The 24,487-nt window shown below is 45.6% G+C and overlaps 2 protein-coding genes across 2 annotated transcripts in view; one reads left to right on the forward strand and one right to left on the reverse strand.

Moving 5' to 3' along the window:
- The window catches only part of LOC144155326 (sodium/hydrogen exchanger 3-like), a 204,604-nt gene that overhangs the window by 97,049 nt on the left and 83,068 nt on the right, over positions 1-24,487 (reverse strand). The window lies entirely within an intron of this gene.
- On the forward strand, positions 6,070-20,531 carry LOC144179635 (growth/differentiation factor 6-like). The gene is made up of 4 exons (XM_077708056.1): positions 6,070-6,086; positions 11,057-11,121; positions 16,552-16,826; positions 18,519-20,531. Exons 1-4 carry the CDS (start codon positions 6,070-6,072, stop codon positions 18,936-18,938), a joined length of 777 nt encoding a protein of 258 aa, XP_077564182.1. The 3' UTR covers positions 18,939-20,531.

Consider the following 24,487-nt stretch of genomic DNA (forward strand, 5'->3'; position numbering starts at 1 on the left):
AACAGGTCTTTCACATCTACTGAAAAACAAGACACTGGGGGGGAACTGTCCAGAAAACTGATAATGTCCTCGGAGTTGCGGACGAGGAAGGGGTCGTTGACATGCAGTTTGTTCAGGTGGGACTGTAGGTAACGAGCTGTAGCCTGCTGCCACGTTGCCTTATCTTCGACGATAACCCTGAAGGGTGCGCCTTCCTTGTGGCTCTTCAAAGTGAAGAAAGGAATGCAATGTTGTGGAAGAAATTCCATGTTGTCAGGAGTGGAGGGAGATTGCGTTAGCGCCCCTTCAATCCGGCTTTCGGCGCGTGAAATAAGTTTCCTAAATGAGGAATAGATATCATGTCACGTGTAGCGTTTTATTGTTATTTTTTTCGTGCATGTTCTTCATTTCCGTCATATATAACCGCCCCCCTTCACAAGATAATAAACAGTTGATAGTTTGCGCCTCACCTTGTCTGTTTTTGTGGCATTAACCCTGTCCTACGTTTCGTGTCAGGCAGCGCACCTCTGCACTTCAAGATGCTAAAACACCAACTAGCCCACTCCCAAGCCTTGTTATTAGTGCCTTCGACTTGCATCACCGCCCGCTTCCGCATCATGTCCGTTATGTTTGCAAATTCTTTCATCGGCCCAACTTTTTTTTGGGAGAACCTAAACCCTGATGCTATCATATCAACGCATATACACGACCAGAGATGTCACAGCATGGTTGGGATAAGCATTTTACCAGAACGGTGTATTTATAATTTTACAGTCATCGTAGAACAAAGAATAAAATTTATTTATTTTTATTAATTGAAAAAATAGTGAACTTTGTGAATCGCCACCTTAAACCAGTATTACCTATGGCATGGGACTGCGGTTAATTGGCGATTTCATGACGGCATAAAGAGCGTACCCGCCGTAGACCGTTTCGTTCAGACTGCCCCTTCGTAATAGGACAGTCGTGTGCATGGCTCCCAATGGCTGAACGAGAAGATATTGGGGACGAACCCCGCGAATGTAGTTCAAGGAATGCGAAGCAGGATTTGGCTTGACCAAGGGAAAGGTGTTCACCTCGAGTGATTCTTTATTTGCCACGACCCAAAGAAAGCTGCTCTGCTGTACGAGTCGCGCCAGTTGGGATTACCACGCGCGTTTCCTGCCCCACTTCTCTTGCTTGAGGATATCCAGAGGGGAGTATCAGCGTTCACTTTCTCGCGGTGCCAGGAGGGATAGCCATTTATTCAAGGAACAGCAGTCAACAGACGCTAGGTATGCATATACTGAGTACGCGTATTGAGTGTTTGGAGCTGGTAAAGGAAGACGGAGCCAATGTTAAGTGTGATCCTCCGTTCAAATTTTCGCAGGTCTTGGACCGACCGGGAACAAAGACTGGAAATGCAAGATGGCGTGTAGTGTACACATCACTGTAATCACCAATGAGGACGTGCGTTGCCAGTCAGGCGCAATGAAAAAGAAAACTCAACCCGCCGCGGTGGCTCAGTGGCATTGTGCTGCTGAGCCCAAGGACGCGGGTTCGATTTCCGGCCGTGGGGGCTACTTTTCTGATGGAGGTGAAAAGCGAAAACGCTCGTGTGTCCAGATTTCGGCGTAGGTGATATACCTCCCGAGCCATCCACTACGCCGCGCTTCATAGCCAATGTAAAGCTTCGGACCGTTAAACTCCATTGTCGAATGAATCGAATCGAAAAAGAAAATTCAGAGACGATCATCCTAAGATGGTGAGCCATACACAGACAGCAACGCAGTTACAATGATCCTCCAACAACAGTATTTTATGCTGTACGCCCTAAAGTTTTAGGTTTAAATCGATACAGAAACCGAGCGCGGGCGTATGCCACGTTTCCACATCGGGGCATTGACCGGGTCAAATTACCCTTTAGATATGCTGGTGAGGTATTGACGTTACGTTTATTGGTCAATCTCCGCTGTAGATATGTGTAATGTGCCATGTGTGCGTGGGTCTAGAGCAACGACGGCGTATATTTCTGGTGTTCGTATTTCTATTTGAGAGGAACTCTGGAAGCCGTGATGAACTGTTCTTCTGCCTGACAGCATTCCCCTCTCAGGTAGATAGGTCAGTATCGATTACAGCCGCCATTAGAAGATCACCGCAGATTCAGCGGGACGAACGCACTCACCCACACATATGCTTTTACAACTCAACGAAAAGTGACGCTCACTCATTGTCACATCATAAGGAAAAGTATACCTGCCCCCGTAACTTTCTTTTTCTTATCTATACTTGCCAGCGCATGCGCCATATGTCTGCGACGCACAGAGGGCGATGGACGCGTGGTCAGGAACTGTGACACACGCCGACGGACTCGCGTCCAGAAGGAGTAACCCGTAAAAGTACCCCATATAATAAATAAACCTTTGACAGCTGTCGCTGTAAAAGATGGCGAAATACTAAACATTAGTATTCATAGCCGCTTCGCCAAAAGCTTTTTTTTACTCATAGCGGAAGCTTTCTTAGTGGGACCGATGACGTCCTGTCAAAAGACTAATGCGTTTCCCCATAGACCAGTTGGTCGACCGAAAAGCTGTGATAAGATCCCTGGACACACGGCGCGTGCGTGAAACCGGGCTGCCATTATGCCAAAACGCTTACTTGAAAATCGCGGGAAATGAACGGTTCTAGATAAGACATAAAGGAGCACAATGGCGTAGTTTTATCCCGTAAACCACGTATCGGTACGCGTTTAGATCGTTCGTTGATGCATGTATTACTTAGGGCGCGAAAAATCGTCGCCAAACCTTCTTTTGCGATTTGGGTCTTCGAAGGTCTGGTGATCGATTGGACGCATTTTACGCGAAGGTTGGACGCACTTTCAGCGAAGGTTTTGACGCCCTTTTGAGGCACTTTTGATGATGGAAAGCTTTCGCGATTCTGTCAACTGTCTCTAGAAGGGATGATGATTCTTTTAAAATTTTAGTGGCTGATTCTAGTGGAAGGTCGTCGCACAGCTTACAAGCGTTTATCCTTCTGGCCATAGCTACGCCATTTGGAGCACGCAATGTCTGTCGATAGCGAGCAATTGTTGGCCAATGTTGCGCCCTTACTGCTAATTTGTATGCCCGCCGTAGTCGGGCGTGTGCTACTACGGAGTCATTGAGTTGTCTGCACCAAGGAACGGGCTGTTCTTATGGGACCACATTAACGCTACCGGGCTGCCCGTATCACACTGCAGCTCACGGTTCCGCAGTCTGTCAACCTTATCGGAAACGCGTGGCCGCGAGCATTCCAAGTGCACAACCTTCAGAGATGAATGATTACCGCTGGTCGCAGACGAAGGCTGCGCAAAAGGGAGGTTTCACTTGAGGATCCAGAAGCGGAGACATTTCCGGTCACTCACAGGGTCCCACCTAAGACGTGCTCGCGGAGGCTGCAGCGGCGCGTTCTCTTTGCATTTGAGCGGGTAAGCTTTACTCGCAGATATCTCGCGAGGAAGCATGCGGGGCTAAGTGAGCTCATTTCAGTACTGAGAGAAACCGGCACACAAAACGCCACCCTTCGCCGCAATGACGCCGAGCTTATCACTGAAAAATCATTTTCCACTGCCGGCGGTTAGCGAGACGGCGCCTTATTGTTCAGAGGGTCAAGCCTTCTTCCGGTCAGGGGCTGCCTTTGACCATCGGTGGTCGACTTTTCACTAACTGCCACTCTTTTGCCCCGGGTCTCGCTGAATCGCACTGCAAGGTTCGTTCTGGCGCCGACTGCGTTTCCTTTGAACTTTCGCAAACTCGACTTTGTTGACTTCGACAGACACGCACATGAAGGTTAATTTGCGTTTGTTAATCAGATCAGCTGTAATAGTTCACTCCTGTATTAGCGCGACTGTCGCGGCTCCATCGCGTAGCTGATGGTGTGACTGGCATCGTCGCTGTTGCAAAAGGGGAGAGCGCAGTCTGCTAGAACAAGACGAAGACAGCGCCGTTGCTATGGGAGCGCAGAATAACTCAGGTGTGAAATCGCCGCAGGTGGTCCTGCCGCAGGGAGGCGTCGTTTGTATGTTAGCGCTGGAGCGTTGTATAATCAGTGACGATGGGTCCTCAAGAGGGGTTCGCTCGTGACAGAGCGAGCGAGAGAGAGAGAGAGAGAGAGAGAGAGAGAGAGAGAGAGAGAGAGAGAGAGAGAGAGAGAGAGAGAGAGAGAGAGAGAGAGAGAGAGAGAGAGAGAGAGAGAGAGAGGGGGGGGGAGGTAGGAAGGGAGGGAGGGAGACCAAGACAGACGTCAACAAGCAAAGCGGGTACAGGAATGCGACGCTATCCAAGAAATATCATCGCAATAACACGTACTATCATGAAAATATTGACCTAATGTCGTCAAAACGTCACCATACGGTGCCTGTGTTGCCGCAATGTCGTAGGATGATCGTGCAAGAGCATGGAGTTTTCCCATTATCGGATCCAATAACCGCCTGTCATTTTTTTCTCCTCCCATCCTCCCAAGAGACGAGGCTTGTCACAACAGCACTATACGTAGTAATGCAGAGGAAGTCAGTTTGCTGTCACGTGTCTGAGCTCCGTGCTCAGCAGCTGAATTTATATAAAATACAGTTAAAATTCAATGAAACCCACGCGCGTTTCTTACACATCTGTTTCGTGCTGTCCTCTCCCTGAAAAGTCAGTAAACTTTTATTTTTATTTTTAAATGTCCTTCTCGTGTGTCTCTGTCTCTACTAACCTTATATATATATATATATATATATATATATATATATATATATATATATATATATATATATATATATATATATATATATATATATATATATATATATATATATATATATATATATATATATATATATATATATATATACTTTGATTGCGAGAAGGGCTGTCTTTGGTTGCCGTAGCAAATAGTAAAAATGGGTATAGCTTCTTTCTAACAAAACTGTTTATTGGTCGTCGTTTCGATCGGATGCCGATCTTTCTCGAGGCTGCGACTTAGGCTGCGACTTAGTCTTGAGAAAGATCGGCATCCGATCGAAACGTCGACCAATAAACAGTTTTGTTAGAAGCTATACCCATTTTTTACTATATATATATATATATATATATATATATATATATATTAGCGCTGTTTTTCTCCGTTATAAAGGTTGACGCAGAACCAAACATCAATTGTGTTGCTTTGTCCAGGCGGGAAAAGGAAACAAAAAGAGAATTAAACAAAGAACACTCCCTCTTTAGTGCTACTTTTGTTTCTCCGTTTTGCGAATACTGAACCCGATGGCCGCAAACCGCAAGCTTTCAGGGATGTTGCAGGTATTTCAAACCACTCATTATGAAATTTTCCCACCAGAATTGTGGCCAGGGTAAGCTGCAAAGAACAACAGTTTATCACGCTTTCTTGCGCTGTAAATCGCACCGTCAATTTCTTTTTGCTAGTCGTACAAAGAAGCGTACCGCCCGGCACCGAGTCAGCGTACATTATAGCCGAAAGTCTTCGCAGCTGCTTTGGTGCCACAGCTAGTTCAATAAAGCTTACGTCATGGCTAGCTGACACATGGAATTTGCTGCGTGCGGAGCTTCTTCATTAAGAAGAATCGCGGCTAGTTTCCGTGCGAAAAAAAACAACAAGAAACAAAGCAGACAAGCTGCTAATATGAATACAGCAACACAGTGTCAAAAAACAACAACTTGAGGGCTCGGGAGTGAAGCTATCACTATTCAATTTCCGTTGGTGGGCACGTCATTTGTCCAGCTATGACCCTTTGCACGGAAGACTGATTTCCTCCAAGGAAACAAGGAACGGACCTGCAGGAACAGGAGCCGTGTTTCCGGAGGCGCGATTTCTTTAAGAATGCCGACCGAGTAGTCGGCCCGTCTTATTGACGACTTTTGTGGCAGGCGGTCTAGTCGACTGTAGCAACGGAGACAGGCAGCTGGTAACCGTTTCACGATGCCCTCGCTTTGCAGCAACGGTGGTAAATTTATTCGGGTGAAATCCACCCTGCAGTGGATTGGGTTCGTTGCAATTTCGACAGTGATACTGCTGACTCAAGTGTCGAATTGCGACGCTCGAATTCGGAAGGAGGTTCCCGTGCCTTCGATCATGAAGACGCTGCAGATGTAAGTGAGTTCGGCCTCAAGTCATGGTCTTCGACCCCAAAGGGACCATGGCTTGGGCTAAAGCATATTGGCATGATAAACTTAGGAAGCAGCACAACATAAATGGTTAAACGTGTTTTTTTTTGTTGTGCTGCTGCATGTGTTGCCTTCCATGTGTTTGTGTTTCGTTGTTGTCAAGTCATCTTGCAATTACAACTTGTCTAACCACCAGTTTATACGCATATACTCCGAAATAATTTCAGAAAAGTGCGCAATATTTTGTGCGTGCAGGCTGCGACTTGGTCTGCAGGTCTGTGAATAGTGAAGTTGCCCGAAAAGTTGATGTTGAGATATCCGTGCTAGCCGTTACCGTTGTCCTTTTCAAAGTGACATGTTATGAAGCGCTTTTTCTCTGCTCTAGAGTGTACCTGAGGCGAACTGTACTTGCCGGTTGCGTTTCATCATCATCACCAGCCTACCTACGCCCACTGTAGGGCAAAGGCCTCTCCCATAGATCTCCAATTATCCCAGTCCTGTGCTAACTGCGACCAATCTATCCCCGCAAACTTCTTGATCTCATCTGCCCATCTAACTTTCTGCCGCACCCTGCCACGCTTGCCTTCTCTAGGGGTCCACTCTGTTATCCTTAATGGCCAACGGTTATCTTGCCTTCGCATTACATGCCCTGCCCACACCCATTCCTTCTTAATTTCTACTAACATGTCCTTAACACGCGTTTGTTCCCTGACCCAATCCGCTCTCTTCTTGCCCCTTAATGTTACACCTATCACCTTGCGTTTACATCAGTGTGAACATTATTTTGCAGTCCTCTTATTTACGAATGATTGTAAAACCAAGCGACCTAACGTTAGTTAAAGTCAATACAAAGGTATGAAAGGTATGTTGGTTTGGGTATGTTGGTAATGCGGAACGTAGCTCTTAACATTAGCATACCAAGACACTTGGTCTGATGGTGCTAAGATGTTTGAGTTGTGCTTTACCAACAAACCCGACGTGAACGTACCTACTACTACGCGGCAGTTTTTTTTTTTTTTTCAGCTTTTCACAATTCCTGTGGCTCTCGTGCGCACGTGCGACTTCCCCAGTCTTTGTCTGCTAGCACTACGATTCTTGATGTGGCTCAAATCTGCCAGTGACGAAAACTTTTGTATTTTCTCGTATATATTTGTACATATTAGAAGCTTAGGAAAGTAGTTTGTTTAGATAACCACGAGGTTGCTGCATTAGGTTGCAATTAAAATTAGAACGGTATGTGCTGGTGGAACTGGTGACCAGCAGTTCTACCTTCCAGTTTTCGTCACGAAAACTGGAAGGTAGAACTTTTCCGGAGAAGGTTTTCGTCAGGGTGACGAAAAGTCGTCACCCCAGCTAAGGCTTCGCGTTTGCTTATGGTATATTTGCTGCTAATAATACTTCTAACGGTTTATAAAAGCATTTGGAGAGGATAAGGGCGAAATGAGAGACATTGTGTCAAGAAAAAACTGATATAGATTAGGAAAGGTTTTTATCGTGTTTGTGTAAGCAAAAGAACAGAGCAACAATAACTAGTTATGTGGAAAAATGTGCATACTCAACCTGCCCAGCTTTCTAAAAAATAAACAATAATAAAAAAATCTACTTGGGACCTCAACAACAGCTTCGAGTACGTTATTATAACGTGTCTTCGTGAAAAGACTGATTGGCCAATACACATACTAATATTTTTCAAAAGTGTGTATCTTCCAGAGTATTTCCCAATTTTGTCATCTGTTCAGACGTTACCTCCCTCACCATACATAGCGCTTCTTATCTGATTAAAAAAATAATTAGAATCCTATGTGAGTGCCACAGCCAAGTTACCCTTACTTTACTTCTTTAGCTTATCGCGTGTTTATACAGCCAGGTGTGCCGTTTAAAATTCCGAAATTCAGATCTTTCTTGCTACATTTTTGTCTTTAATGGGCCACAATACTGGTTCTTAAAATTGGGCTCTATCTTTCTTTCTCGGCATAAGTTGACCAAACCTTCCTAGTTTAAGAAAAGCTATATATGCTGACATAATTAGAGACTGAAAGGATTTTTATGGGCCAGATGCCAAAAGACGAGAAAATCAGGTCACGTTTCCAGATTGAGAAATGGAATGCCGAAATAGGCATACAATATCTCTTCGTAATGCCGTTTCTATGCTGGAGCTGCACGCACACAATCATATAACGGATTCAGCATAACGCTACTTATAGAAGCGCCTACGTAGCACGCACGGAAACAAAAAAAAAAAAAACAATATGTACCGTATTTATTCTGCGTCCCCCCGCCCCCATTCTGTTGAGAAATAGCCACAGGCTCTTTCTCATCAGTGATTCTGTGTTTTACCAAATATATCTCAAGATCAGGCCCCAAAAGCAATCCAGCCCATGCCGTAATTGTAAAAAGAAAAAGAAAAGGAAGAAGAAAGCCGGAGGGTGGAGGGAGGCGTAAGGAACAAAATTTTAATTTAATGACCAGATGCATCTTGGAGCGTATAGCTATATACGCTCGGGGATAAAAATCAATGGTGCATATCATCTTTTCGTAACAGCCATCGTTTTTTCCTTTACGTGATTTGTAAATGACCGACACATATGTCGTGGACAGCAGGATCTTTGGTAATAGTGCTGTTTTTGCGATTAGAAACGAGTTTTGGATGAAGCGGGCGCCAAACTGCCATATTGATCGAAGGAATAACTTGAACTTTAAAATTGCATTTATATTTTCGACAAGACGGAGCAGATGGTGCAGGTGTATATATCTTCGATAGCCTCCACTGAAGTAGCGCATTTTGAAAGCATAACAAAGCCCTTATCAGTGCTAGCGTTATTATAGCTCAGCCTCAGTTTCGCAGCCTTCTTTTCTTTCCTTAGCTTCGTAAATAAAAATGTAGGCTTTTCAGTCAGTGGTGCAGGTTTATGCAGGCTGCAGACGTGTAACCGGGTAAATATGGCCGTATCGTATAAATTTTGTGTGTTTCGCGAGCATTTGAGGTATGGCTCACTACAGGTATCTCTACCCAACCCAACTAGACACCCTGGAATGCGTAAGTCATTATGTCGGTGCAGCCGTGTGTTGCCAATCATGAGTTATTACTTCGTCGCTGCGGAATTTTCCCGCGTGTAGTTTATCGCAGTTTTGCCTCCCGTGCAGTCGCACTTAGTGTGACCTAGAATTTTAATTAGTGCACACTATAACATTGAAAATAAGTGACAGGCTCGATACTGCAGCAGATTGTCGCCTGTTACATACGTGCGCCTGAGGCTTCAGCTCTAAACTCAGATTATATCGAGAACATTTGTAACTAATGAGCGTTACACGCCAGGAAGTGACTTCACAGAGATCTCGCTCTGGTGTGCATAGAAGAACCTTAATACTCTTCGTTCGGCTTTCGGGTTCATGCTGTAATATTCGGTTCGCAGTGACCTAATTATATTAAACCGGCACGCACCGGCTCTCATTAGCGACAAAAATGAGTAGTTCTTGCTAGCGATGGTACTAGGTGGCGCTGTGATTCTCAGTTCGTAATAAAACCTCGCTGAAGACCTCGAGAGGGAACTCGCGGAAGACGGCTGCTTATTGGAGGGATAAACGCGTTTATTGCACAGCATTCGTTTGTTACCTTCATCAGTGTATACTGCATGACGTATCTGGCCTCGTAACAAAAAAAATTGCGCCCTTCTCCCCGCGAGGGGAACCCTGTGTAGATGAGACGCATCGTGGGGTTCACTTGGTGTTTCCGTTGGATTGATTCTGAAATCGCGTGAAACGTTTCGGGAACACGTATGAATATTATGTTTTATGAGTATTATTATGTTTTATTGGCCAATCTTGGTCAATCTCTCTAAGTGGTATGCTTGGGGCTTCGCTGTCGCAACGACCTTTACTCCATCATTGTTGCTCTAAGTGGGAGCTTCATTTCTTTTATTGCAAGTGTTAATCATTGCCCCATCATGCGTTGTATCAGTAGCTTCTTGACGTAATTTGAATGAGTCAAGGATATAAGACGCGTTCGTAGCATTTGATCCTGTCTCGGTTTTGTGGCGCAGTGGGAAGAGCATCATGTACCTCGTGTTCCGCCCACAGGGTCGTGGGATCGAAACCGGGCGCCGCTAACTATTGTTTTTTTTATAGTGTAGGGGGAGGGGTGTGGACGGACAACAACGCCGTATGGAGGGACAAGGCGAGTGAATGAGATGCAGTCGCATCTAAAAGAGCTAAACCCGCGCGGCACGTGCACGGAGGAGCGCCAGTACGCGCTTCGCATTCGCACCCAATTACTCAACGCCAATTTCGAAGCGGCGCACCATAGTCGCAGTGACGCCAATGAATGGGCCGTAAACCGATTATAAAATCCGATCGTGAGCCTTTCGTCGTGTCAGATTACATAGGGCCGCGCAAGCGGCCGCCGCCCAAAGGAGAGCTCCTCGATAGGAAATGGCGTCGTCGTGCAGCCGCCGATACGCAACCAAGGCAGACGATGAGAGGCAACGGCGCGTATACAACGATGGCCTGGATACGCGATGCTTCGCATTTCGTAGACAACCAGCAGCGTAGGGCAGTTTCTGCAACATGAATGCGCTTAACGACAAAAGAAAAAAAAAACAAAACAAGAACATTCATTTCTGCTTTGAGCAAGATGTGAAGTTTAAAAACAAAACAAAATTGTTCTTGCTCATTTGCGGACGCATCCAATCTCGTTAGATGGACATCACACCGAGCCTTTTTCCCACTTCCTTTCCGAAAGCACGCATATTTTGCTAGCAAGACGGTGGTAACTGTCCCAGAGGGGCAACGTGGTTAACGCATTAGACAACAAACTCAAGTCAGAAGAGAAGACGAGATGACCAGAAACGGAGAAAGCAGGGATCATTGCTTTGGCATTAAGCAGGCTAAAAAAGAGCAGCCAGCCGTTTTGCGTTGAGCGCATTGAATGGTTGCCCCTTTGTTTTCTTTCTTTCCAGGTATAACGCCCCGGAAAACTGTGACTCTGGCTTGCCCGTGGTGAGCATTCCATCGAACGACCCAGGTAAGTGTGCTGCGGATAACCCGTCAGTGTCGCAGATTGGTGAACTCATTCTCGATAGCTCCACAGGCCATAAACGCGGTGCTCGGAAGACTAACATCGCTAGCTAGGCTGAAAAATACCCTAGACTTCGGAAGTATTTGCAATTGCTGAGCGAACCGCATTTCTTTCCGGAGAATCAATCTGACCCACGCAATTAAAAAGGGGGAAGCAAATATGGAAGGTTAAAAGGCACGGTTTACAAGGGGGCTGAATCGAGGTCTTCTCCCGTCGCTTTTAAAACTGCCTGTGCGCACATGGATGACTAAGAACCGAAATCAGAAAGGCAAAATAGGACGATTTCGATGTCCAGCATGCGATTTCACCCGAAAAATGCTGCCTGCACTCTTGCTACTCAATGCAATAATGAAGTTTTCAAACCTGATATGTAGATGTGCCAATAATTTTTCTGATACCCCTCCTGTCCGGCCCTTTAATATTCGTCAGGTTTACTCCTTTGGACAGAGTGGTTGATGCTTCATGTAAATTGTGGAGCAGACCCGCAGAACGTCTATAGAATATGTCCTCCAGCTTTGCTTAAAACTGCTAAACTAAACTAAAACTAAATTTATTAACATCCACAGGAGATCGAAAACAATTACACCTGCTTTGCTTGGTTATAAGCTCTAATTGGAGTCCGTTCAGACTCAACCAATTTAAAGATCGCCAATATGAAAACGCGTGCTCTTGTGGACCGAGCTGACCAACCGAAAATAATGACGTAGTCAGAATACAGACATAAAAAAAGCAGATGGAAGATGTTAAAGTGGGGCTAGCCAAATCGAGCCAAGATAGACAAAAAAAAAATCGCAGCATAGTAGTTCGAATGGTAGGCAAACCGAGCGTGCACCTAAAATAATTCCAGGCTTGCACATGGCGTGCTTTCTGGCAAAGTTATGAGGCCGGATTCTGGAAAGCGGTTCTCAAGCGATTCTGAAGAACGGTACGGGAGTGCTCACTGTTTCGTCTGGCGCCGAGCGGTTCAACTGCGTCGCGTGGACGGCGAGGCCAGCCAGTGCGCCGGTCAATAAGAAACCATTGCTAAGAGGAAGCTTCTTTCGGGGAGTCTGGTAGATTGCTTATTCTAGAGGCATGAGGCTGTCACGACGATCGCGATAATGTATACGTTTTTTTGGGGTGATTCGTAGTGGGGTCGGGGTGTGTCAACAAAGCGTGTCTATGTTTGCCACAAGGCTACCGACATTGCTGCCGGGGTGAAGTTGTGGTCGCAGAAACTCGTTGCAGCGAACAAATTTACTGGCCATTTCTTTAAGAATTGCGTCAATATTTAGTCTATAAATAAGCGCCGACGGCAGCACGCGGTCACTGACGCTTTGTGTTCGTAGGCAAGCTTTCTTTGTTTTTCTTTATGTTAGTTTAACTGAAAACACGCACACACGAGAACAAATTATGCCTAAAGTTGCTGTCAAGCGCATCTTGAGTCTAGAAGAAGCTGCCGATGAACACCCATTTGTTGAATACCCTAGACAAGGTTGAACACGACTCGTGTACCATTTTTTTCTGCTGCTAACGATGTTTGTATATTAGACAGATTGGAGTCTGTGTATGATCGCTTCTTGAGTAGTTCTATGGACACTATTAGCGACCCTAGCTCTCTCTGGGTGAAATTTAAGAACATAGTACACGCATGCATTGACCTCTATATTCCCTTCCGGTATCGACCAGTAAATCCCTCAAATCCATAGATCATCCGAGACATCATTCATTTAAAAAGGAAAAGCAATCGCCTCAACAAACGGTTCAAAATAAATCGTAATACGAAGCTAAAGGAAGAAATTTCCCAGCTCTCTCGTAAACTAAAAGACCTAATGCAATAAGAGCGGCGTACATCTACACTGTGCGCTTGAGTAGCATGATTAAAGAACTCCCATCCAAATTTTGGCGAAGTATAACCCTTAAACACTCGGAAACTAGCCCTTTCGTAATAGATAACATTTGCACCTCAGGTTCTACAGAAATCTCGAATTCATTTAACGAAAATTTTAAGTTCGTATTTACAGTTGACGACGGAACTACTCCGCCTTTCTATAAATATAGAATGCTGCCATCTCTTGAGGATGTGATAATTACCGAACCCGGTATACTTAATCTACTCCTTAACTTAGATGAAAAAAATCTTCTGGACCTGATGATATACCCAATGCATTTCTAAAAAGATACGCGGGGTGGTGCGCCAAATTCCTTACTATTATTATTTTTAATTTGTCTCTTTCAACTGGAGTCCTACCGGAAGATTGGAAAGTGTCCAAAATTAAGCCCCTATTTAAGCAAGGGGATAAACAGTCAGTTACGAATTACAGTCCTATAGCTTTAACCAGCACTTGTTGTAAATTATTAGAACATGTGATTCCCAAACACATATCTACTTTCTTAACAACGCGTTCGATTCTCTCTTCAGCGCAACATGGTTTTAGGCGTGGATTTTCCACTGTGACCCAACTTGTCGAAACCGTACATGACTTCGCCGTGACTATTAATGACTGCAAACAAACAGATGTAATATTTATAGATTTCACGAAAGCGTTCGACAAGATATCTCACGTAAAACTAATGATCAAACTACGTACCTTTCTTAAAAATGATAAACTTTGCAGTTGTATTCAATCATACCTTACTTCACGTTACCAATATGTGGTCTTCAGCGACACCCCTTCTAAAATAGTACCTGTCACTTCGGGTGTACCCCAGGGTTCGGTTCTGGGTCCGTTATTATTTCTTCTTTATGTTCACGACATTGTTGGCGAGCATGACATGAAAATTAGGCTGTACGCTGATGATTGCCTGATTTATTATACTGTGGACTCTTTGGAAGATCAGATTAACCTTAATTTAAAGCTGAACGATGTTATTCAGTGGTGTAACACCTGGCAGATGTCTGTTAATTATAAAAAAAGTGCTGTTATGTCAATCACAAACAACAACCAACCCCTTCTTTTTAAGTACACAGCCGATAATAACGTGCTAACGCGGGTAAATGAGTATGAATATCTTGGTTTACATATATGTAACAACTTGCACTGCGATAAACACATTACAAACGTTGCTAATCAATCAATTTATAAACTTCACTACTTGAAAAGTTCTCTCAGAAATGATCCAACAAGCATAAAATTACTAGCCTATAAGAGCATCGTGTTACCCATTCTCGATTATGGAAATGTAATTTGGGACTCTTTCACGGCGGCTAACTTATCTAAATTAAATCGTGTACAAAATAAAGCCGTCCGTTTTATTTTTAATTATTATGGCCGCGCCTCAGTTTCCGACCTGACAGTCAAGGCTGGTTTATTGAACATTGTAGACAGAAATAAATTATGCCGCCTACGCTTTCTTTTTAAAATTGTGAAGAAGCTTCTCAAAATCGATACTCATCAATACTTAACGAATTTTTCTTCAGGTCATTCATCCCGCCACCGTCACTCGCTGAACTTAACCCCATTCCAGCCTAAAAACAATGTCTTTAAGTATTCTGTTTTTCCAAGAACAGTGAATGAATGGAATAACCTCAAAAGTCATGTTGTCGAACCAACTGATATTAACAAATTTGAAAGCCTACTTTACTTTTAAACTTTTCTTTCTCGTTGTTCACATGTGATATGTGCATAACGTGTTCTGGTTCTCGGTGTATATTGTGTGCGCCGGGCATTGATGTGTACTCTTCTTTTTGCAGTGTGTGTTGTTTCAATGCGTGTATCGGTCTCTTTTTTTTTTCTTTTTTGTGCCCTTCGCCAGATCTTATCCACGCGCCACTGTAAATTGGCAATCAGTTCAATCTTGTTTTTTTGCTTATGTTATGCGTTCTTTTTGTCTGTTTTATTGTGAGATGTATCACACTCTTCTTTCCACCCTGCTACTACCCCTTAACTGGGGTCAGCAGTATTGTAATAAAAATAATAAAAATAAGTGTTTACACAATGTTAGTGCGCTGTGCCGTATGATTACTCATCTCACCGCGCCGCTGGTCTTTTCGCTAGCTGCGCGCTGCTCGTTCCTTGCGGACGGACGTGATAGACGACATGCCGAGCTTTGGAAGCCCCTACACCTGCCCTGCCGGATAGGTTACCTTTCGCTGTAAATATTACCATCCAGCCGAACATTCAGCAACGTTCGAAGCGGTCACAACCGCAGAAAGCTTTCCTTGTTTTACTTCATCACGGTGATGGGGAGAAACAATAGAATAACGGTGCTGCGCAATAGGCTAGGTAAAAGGGTGATCAAATCGGCTGTGCATACCTTTCTGAAGAGTTCAAACCTAATTGAATTGTCGATTGCTTACGTTACAGGAAAGAGAGCTTTCTGAAGCTACATCAACGCTAGCTTTCTGTAACTCCTGTTCCTTTTTTAAGCCCCCCTTCTAGGCCGTTTTTTTCTGCTTTTTCATTTTTCGGAATTATAAGTACTGGTACCATTGTTTCTTATGTATATTTTGAATAATTGTGTTCACTTGAATCCAGGGTTTAATAGTGGTAACCACGTTACGAGCCGATATGAGTGTCAATGCATGCATAGGGCGATTAGGGGTTGGGGATGGGTGTGGGGAATGAATGGGTGGGGTGGGCTAAATTTTAGCATGTATGTATGTTCGACATTGTGCGCTTGGGCCTCTGTCGGTGCGTGCGTCTCTTTCTAAGGCAAACAAGTGTCATTTGAAGTTAAGCTACGCGTTACCAGCATGTTGACCGATTTACGGTGCGTTTCGGCTCAGGTGGAGATCGCGTGTGACGGAAACAGTGCTAGCAGTTGTTGATGCTGGGCTGGTTGGTTGCCATTTACAAACATGATACGAAGCGCAACTATTGATAACCACAAGAAATAAGACAAAAATAGTGTTCCTCCTTATCCTTTCGCATGGTCGTCAAGTTCCGCCATGTTTGTGATTGTGAATAGTTGGAGGAGACGGATGTTTTGTTCTCTCCCTTGCATTTTTCCGTTCTAGCGTCAATAAATAATGTGAAAATTCGCAAGCTCGTATGATAGCATGCCAAAATAAAAGCAGTAATAATTACCGAACAAGGGCATCTTCAATTTATTAGGCGAGGTGGAGTGAGAGATAAAAGTGACCGGAAGCGACCGTGTTTGCCTCACTTTTCAAAAGCGGTCGAGGACGGTACGGTCGGGTTATACACTTCACAATCCTGAGGTAGTAGGATGCATGGCGGTGTGCCTAAAGTGAGAATGAAGAACGCGAACTTGGCGCTACAATGGCCCGTAAGTTTCAGCAAACAGTAAAAAGCTTCAAGACAAACTGCGCACGAAACTGTGGTTGAATGGCATTCATCAGAACATCTCAGGTTACTCGTGCACAGAATGTGTGAACGGAATGGGGCGCAAGTTCAGCCCACCCCGACGCTCTCTCCCACGACTGCGGTGCAGAGTCGACGGCGGACACGACCAGCTTCGCCTTCTACGTGATCTTGGACCAGCAACCGGTGGCGCATAGGACGCGGCTCGCGCTTGACTTCCCTCCCGAGTGCATCCTCCGCGCGGCGAGTCGGCCGCCTTCGGGAGCAGTGGCGGTGACGGCCACGGCCTCTGGCTGGACGGGCAGCAGGCGCCTGTTCTTCCGACTGCGGGCGTCCACCTACCTGGCGCCGCTCAGACGGGCCCCGGTGCTGCTCAACGCCACCACGTTCCGCGTCACGCTATGGGTGAGCGCCTCGGTGCGGTAGCAGTGTCACTGCGGCCACTGGACAGTGCTTTGGACGTATACAGCGAACCGTCGCTGTAACGAAGTGCAGAGAGAGCGAGTCATCCCCGCTTTTAACGAAGCTGCGCTTATAACAAAGTCAGTTTCCTATTGCGAGCACTTCGTTATAACGGGTCCTCTTTGCTGCCCCCTTCTTGTTTGTTTTGTTCTCGCCTTTCACTGTCTGCGTCGGTAAATAAATAGTCCACGCATTGGTGGTGTCTGTAAAGCTCGAAGGCGGAGGGTTGAGACAATGTGAACGACGAAGCGAGTAACGTACGGCTTTGCGCTAGTTTTTCAGGCATGACAAGTGGCTTTCCCGTGTTCAGGGCTGTATATTCACTATTGATTGATTGTAGGGTTTAACGCGCCGACGCAACGCAGGCGATGAGGCGCGCCGTAGTGGAGGGCTCCGGATTAATTTTGACCACCTGGGGATCTTTACCGTGCGCCGAAATCTCGTACACACGGGCGTTTTTGCTTTTCGCCTCCATCAGAAAAGCGGCCGCCGCGGCCGGGAATCGAACCCGCGACCTCGTGCTCAGCAGCGCAACGCCTTAGCCACTGAGCCACCGCGGCGGGTATATTCACTATCCGACCAACAAAATATTGTTTTGCGCCCAAATGTGAAGGTAACTGTTACGCGTGGATTTAGTGTAGCGGTCTGAAAATCTAAAATTCCCAATTCTTAAAGCTTCTGGATTCTAACTGAGTCTTCATTCAGCGTGGACGCGTTTAAGCTGATACCATTAGGTAGCTGTGTATGGCTCGTACAATTATCGAACGTCTGTAGATACGGTGAGCCTACACGACCGAGAAGACTGAGCGGAGCGCAAGAAACATGAGTGTTGTCCGGTGGTGCTGGGCTCCATTTCATCCCAGATTTTTTTTTTTTGTACTCGCAGTTTTCGTTGTTACATTCCACGGAAAACACAAAGCTGAACAAACCATCGCAAATGTGCGTTTCAGAGTGAAAATTGGGGAAATCCGAGTTTAATATTTCTTTCCTTGATGCAGGTGTCTGTAGTACCTTAAAAGGCCAAAAAAAAGTGTTACAAACCTGCTTTGTCCTAATGGGGCTTCGTACATTTTCAGACAAATGAAACCTATGGCTTTCCGTGCGCACCAAGCCAAGCCTCGGCAAGTCTCATTCTTAACTACCCGGTTTGTAAAAAGAATGTGCATCGACGTTCCAAGCGACATTATTACAAGTCTGGCCCGGGGTCATTGCAAACGTGAGTGTTTGTTTTCTCCCATTTACATACGCGGATGAAAAATTTAAAATGTCAAGCCAAATTATTTATTTATGCCGGCTTGCCAAGCCGGCATAAAGAGAAAAAGTTTTTCTCTCACCTGTTTTGAACTCATGCCGTAAATCATGAACCAGTGGGAGGGGGAATATATTGCGAAGTGTTTTTTTTTTTCGTTTCTCACATTTTGTGTCAATTTATAATAAATTTCCCAACTCCGTGAACCGGGCGTAACTCTAGCGAACTTCCGGCTGCTTCAACAGCAGCGTGCATGTAATGTTTTTCTTCATTTTTTTTTTTGATAATTCGTTTGCGAACCCGGTGTTGTTCAATGGCGTTTCGGCTGTGCGAGTGCCCCGCCCCGATGGCCAGCATACCAGTCTAAAAAAAATCCCTCCAAATAGACCAGTGAAACTTCGCCCGGGATAAGGAAGTGCGATGACGACGAGAAGCGCGCTGCTTGCAGGGAGCCGGCTTCTTATCGCCACCGCAGTTTGTCCCAGTCGGGCCTGTGCCGCTGGGTGCCCCTGAACGTGCAGTTCTGGCGCATCGGCTGGGACCACTGGGTGCTGGCGCCGTCCAGCTACTTGGCCGGCCAGTGCGTGGGCCACTGCGGGTCCCTCATGAGCAAGCACGTCAACACCACCAACCACGCGATGGTGCTGAGCCGGTTCCGGAGCATGCAGCCGGACATGGTCATACCCGACGCCTGCTGCGTGCCGGTCGACTACGCGTCCCAGAGCATGCTCTACGTCGACGCGTACGACCGCGTGGTGCTCAAGGCCTTCCCCAACATGATCGTGGCCCAGTGCGGGTGCCGCTGACCGGCTGCGTTGCTTGGGGCTCAACACACTGCCGTCTTAGCTGTGAGGCTTCAGGCGTCCGGACTGAGCTTTTGACCGGTCTGTGAGGAGCGCACCTGACATTGGCCTTGACTTCACAGCAAGAGCGATCACCGGAATACGAGTGCAAGCAACGCGATCTAAATCAACTACTAAAGCGACAGACGCTTGTGTAAGCAGGCGGAACTATATCAAGTATTTCGGGTATTAGTAGAGCGTCATGACGTTTCCGTCACTGTGAGCTTGCGCAAACCAGGTTGCTTTTGCATGTGAACCGCCGTGTAGGAGAAATTAGTACCCCGATGCACATATTTAAAATGCCCTCGAGTTTTACATTTAATGAAGGGTTGGCTAATTTCGTGTAATGGGGAAATAATATCAAAACAAGAAGCCAAGCTAAACAAACGTTGCTTACTTAGGTAACGTACTCATGCTTCGTTTAACACTGCTAAATGGAAAATAACGTAAGAAGGAACTCGGTGCAAAGACGAAGAGTGGCCACAGGTCATTTTAGAGAAGTTACTTGAGATTACCTTTATTTTATAATCTTTTTGAACATGTGTGCACGTCCGTTAATACGCCCCTGACGTTTTTTTTTTTTGGTATTCATTGCAGCCTTAAAAATTGCGGTCATGTCCCTTTCTTTTCTTATTGTGTTAAAATGTTAATCACGTCTGCGCGCTAAAAAACAAACAAGAATGCAAACAGCGTGAGTGTATGCAGCCGCGAATATTTATTGTCTTCTTAAATTCTACTATCATGTATTTTTTTATTAGTATTATCATAAATTGTACTATCATGTGCTCTCTGCTTTGGCTAATGGCAATTCATTTATATATAATGCTGTGTAAGGGAAACTACTTATTGTTATTGACTTGTGCTTAGAATTCTTTGACACTTACGCAAGTATTAAGGTACATTTGCTATATATATATGTATATATATATATATATATATATATATACATATATATATATATATATATATATATTGCAGTGATTTATTCAATTGTAGAACATGTAGGAGGCCCTACTGATCACCCAAGATTGCTATTTGTTAGGTTTCTTGGATTGTTAGATTTGTATTTTTTAAATCAACTGCTTATTTTGCTGCCCTGTAAGTTTCTTTATGTGCACTGGTATCACGATAAAAATACTCTGCGAAAGATTGCTGCGTCCAAAATTGGTGTGTAGTGGGTAATTGGCCCTATGCCTTTGAGTGTGCGCTCACACTGCGTCTCAGTGCTGTGAATTGAGTTAAGGGCTTCTTTGCCACCATCTCTTTGCGCGTGCGTGTGCGTGTCACTGTGGCGTACTTCGTAGCACATATGTCCTGTGAATTTGGCAAATTGTAGCTGCGTTGCTCATCTTGTTTAATGAAGTCCTGCGTCGTAACATTGTAAATGCCTAAGGTCTAAGTTCTCTTTGTGGTGTGTTCAATAGCGAGGTAATAAAACCCAACTTTTTGATCGACTATGCATAAAAACCACACAACACCCTACTGGACAGCTTGCTTTGTGAGATAATTCACATAGCAGGATACACCACGAATACTACGCTTGTCGTATGAAGGAACTGCAACCACATCAACCACTACTTCCGTCATTTTTTGCATGTGTTATCTAGTACCCGTTTCTAAACACACAAAAAAATTACTAATACTATGGGCAAAGTGAAATAGGTCCAATAAGAAGGAGTCCTTACTGTAGTGTGATTTTAGGTTGACTTTGAGAATAGCGACATATTCTATCATTGCTCTATTTTCGAGAGATAGGCCTCACGGGGGTAGAATGTTAGAATATCAGAAAATCCGACGAACTACTTTCAACACATCCCGCCGCCCTAAATTGCACATCCGCCCGGTCACAAAACTAAATAAACGTCAATGCATTTAAATAAATAAATAAATAAATAAATAAATAAATAAATAAATAAATAAATAAATAAATAAATAAATAAATAAATAAATAAATAAATAAATAAATAAATAAATAAATAAACACACTGGAGTAGCTCATTATTGCCCCGCCTAAATCGTCGCAGCCCCCACTCCTCAAAGCGCTATCCTCGCGTCGGCTACTCTCACTACAACAAACCCCACGGAAGCCGATGAAACTGGGATGGCCCTTGCAGCAACCACCGAGAGGAAGAATACCTGACCATCATAACCGATCGCCAATCAGCCTGTCGCCGACGCCTCACAGGCCGAATATTCATATCTGACTAAAGCACTAAGTCGGGCGAGTTGGTTACTGGCTAAGGAATTCATCGTACTAGCGAACATTGAGACAGGGACAAAGCTAAAGAGGAGACGAAACGAAAGAAGAGAGGTGTGTTTCGTCTCCTCTTTAGCTTTGTCCCTGTCTTAATGTTCACTAGTGCGATGAATTTCTTATTCATATCTGCTCTCTCGATCCTCCTATCAGCCACTAGCCTTCCATAAACCAGCAAAATATCGACGCATGAGCACGAGGCCTGACGGAAAAGCAAGCGGCCGCCAATATTTATTCGTTTTGTCACTACAGTAACTAAACATCTGTACGCCAAATAATAAAGTAGAACTGCGAAAACAACTGTAGGACTTCGAGCAACTAAGTACGAAAAAGAGTCGCATCATTGAAAATCGAGTCAATTAACGCAATGTTCCCTAAATATTAATTTGAAGACTAGATAATAACTCATCATCAATTAATTGTAATCCTCTGCGTTATTCGATGCCTATGCATTCTCAACGCTAAATGATCCATTTATTTGTATGTGCGCCAACTAACTGCGCGGCTTCATTATAGTAACGGAAAGTGAAAGTAGCACTCATCAAGTTTATCCCAACCACACCATTTCATTGCCCCCGCAAGCAAAAGCTTCGTGATTTGCAGGTTGTCCTGTAGTGGCGGCGCGCGCCGTCACGAGCTCCCTTGAGTCACTGCGGCAATCAAACTGCAGCAGTTGCGCAAAACTGCGCCCTCATCTTCCGCCTGCACGCGGCTCCATTTGGAAAACACCCCACACCCTTGCCAGTTCCGGAAAAGATCTGAACGAGCTATGCGTCCACGTCCACTCATTCCACCATGTGGTCGTATAAAAGTGCTTTTCGCGCGCACAGCAGCAACAAGGAAAAGGCAACAGACAAGCGTTCGTGCTAGCGACAGTTTTGCAGCACTTACACCAGTAGCTCGTATTTATTGATCTATTGATGTGGTTATTGGAAGGAGAAGCAAAGGTAAAAGTGTTCACCCCTCCATTATCCTCTACTCAAAAATTCATCTTTTCCAGGAAAAAAAACTTATGAGCCAGTCCACAGGGCCCGATCACTGTGTTTTATTTAACTTCTTCACCATCTAAAGCCAGAAAGAAAATGCAAAAAAGCGATCATACCGCATACAACATCAGGGAAATGTTAACCGTGCAGAAAACGGCATCGGTTCACGCTGAGCGTAAGTTTTATTGTCAGCACTGAGCCATTTGCGCTATAAAAGACTGTGTTGAAGCGACCTCCCGCATTCATTCGATCGACGCTATCATTGCTATTTCAGCGCGGTAAGATTTGTCAATGAGACACGACAAATCAGGGAAGGGAATTAAGTTCAAAGGGGACCTTCACAGCGCCGAGGCGACGCCGGATATGGCGAGCGGCACACGTACAAGGCGCAGAAGCTAGACTCGAAGTCTAGTGTGCGCAGGTATAATGATGCACGCTATCTTCAGAGCAATCGAAATAATAAAGATGTGGCTTTATTATTTCGTGTCCATTTATGGCGTGTCCATCCCTCTCCCTGCCCCTCTCCCCGAAGCCATGAGCTTCGCAAACATGAAGGGTGACGCCTTACTTCAGTGAGATTAATCACACAGACGGCCGTAAATGACCATGAGGGCCACGACAGCCAGAAAATCGCTTTCATTATTCCGCGGCATTAGCGCCTGGTGCGGCAATCACACGCGTCGGGCGCGTGCTATTGACCGGCGATCGATCATTTAATGCCTGGGAGACAATCGGCGCGGCAACAAAAGCTTGGAGAAAATGTAGCTTCGGGCGTTTGTCTCGGATGCTAAATTTACAGTTTACATTTATTGTGCGACTGCCATAGCATCACCATCAGAAACCTCAGGCACTGACGCCCTCTCTCATGTATTGGCAGACTTTCTAGATGCAGATTATTCTCAACTTTTGGCTGGTGGGGAAAAAAGCGCGTATATTGCGAGTAATGAGGCGGGGAGAGGTGAAGAAAGCGTCGATAAGCGTGCCGCCTCGATCGACGGCAGCTTTCTCTCCACGCCTGAGTGGCGCTGACATGGCGCCTCTGAGCCAACAAGTGCGAGGCCCAGATAGAAGCCGGAGGCACGTGCCAAGCATCTGGGCACACGCATGATCGCTGAGCTGTGCCAGCGCGCCCAAGTCCCCCGCGCGAAAAAAGGGAGCGTTGCAAAACGCGTCCGCATCCCGTGTCACAGAATGGTCCGCGGCTCGCGTCACCTTGGCCACAGGGCCCCCCGAGTGACAGCCGTTGCGCGTGCTGCTGCTGGCCGTATAATAAAGACGACGGCCGTAATACCAAGGCGCGCCCGCGTTGCCAGGATCCGCTGGGGATGCACGAACCGGCGCGCGCCCGTGTGCGGCGGACTTTTTGGCGCTCGCGTTGTTCCCTGCGCATGAATATGATCGCGAACGGGACACGCTCCACTCGCTGCGCTCTTCCGCTGCTCTCGGTCAGGGTTGCTCACCGCACTCTGCTGGCCTGTCATGTTCCTGAGAATATCGGTATCGCACTGGGGGAACGGTCGCGGCGTGATGAACCATAGGGAGGAACTGGAGAGAAACGCTTGTCTGGTGAACCTTCGGTTTCACGTTGTCTAAAACCGCTTGCTTCTTACCTACAGGTAAGTCAAAAACTCGCGTAGCGCCAACTGAAGCGGGACAATTAAGTTGCTTGTGGGGGCTTCACTTTACAATTATAATAAAAAAATTTTTACGAAAGAATGAGGTGGGGAGTGAACACCCCGGTGGTATTATTCTCGGGCAGGTGCGCCAAGTAAATCATCGTCATTGTCGCCGTAGTCTTCGTCGATGTGTGCACAGTCAGCAGCATTGCATATATTCGCTGCATTCCTCCTGCGCGGTCCGTGCGGGACCCGTCGGTTTTGAATGACGAAAGCCGTTCTAAGGGACAGTTTGCGACCGTGAAGGCCGATATTTCTGTATTTCTAGCGCTATAAGAAAATATCACGTACTTGTGATCTCTCCTCCCCTACCGCTACCCATGCGTCACCGTTAGCTACGGGCTGGTGGTACAGGGAAAAAGCTCCACTCGCGATCATGGGGAGTTGAAACCCGTTGGGGGCATTGGCAGACACGCTAACACTACTTGAACGAACATGAGACGCCGCAACAGGATGCAGTGAGCCCCACCTTTGGAACGTGCACGGTAAGTGGCTGCCACGACACCAGCGAACACCAGACGTCGTCAGCTGATGACGCCCAACGCACCACTCGTTTGGAAAGTGTTCATGTAGCGATTCGTCGTGGTTTCTAAAACG

The sequence above is a fragment of the Haemaphysalis longicornis genome, unplaced genomic scaffold (genome assembly GCF_048455015.1).
Source record: "Haemaphysalis longicornis isolate Haplotype H1 unplaced genomic scaffold, Haemaphysalis longicornis Haplotype H1 scaffold_1, whole genome shotgun sequence".
Lineage (NCBI taxonomy): Eukaryota > Metazoa > Arthropoda > Arachnida > Ixodida > Ixodidae > Haemaphysalis > Haemaphysalis longicornis.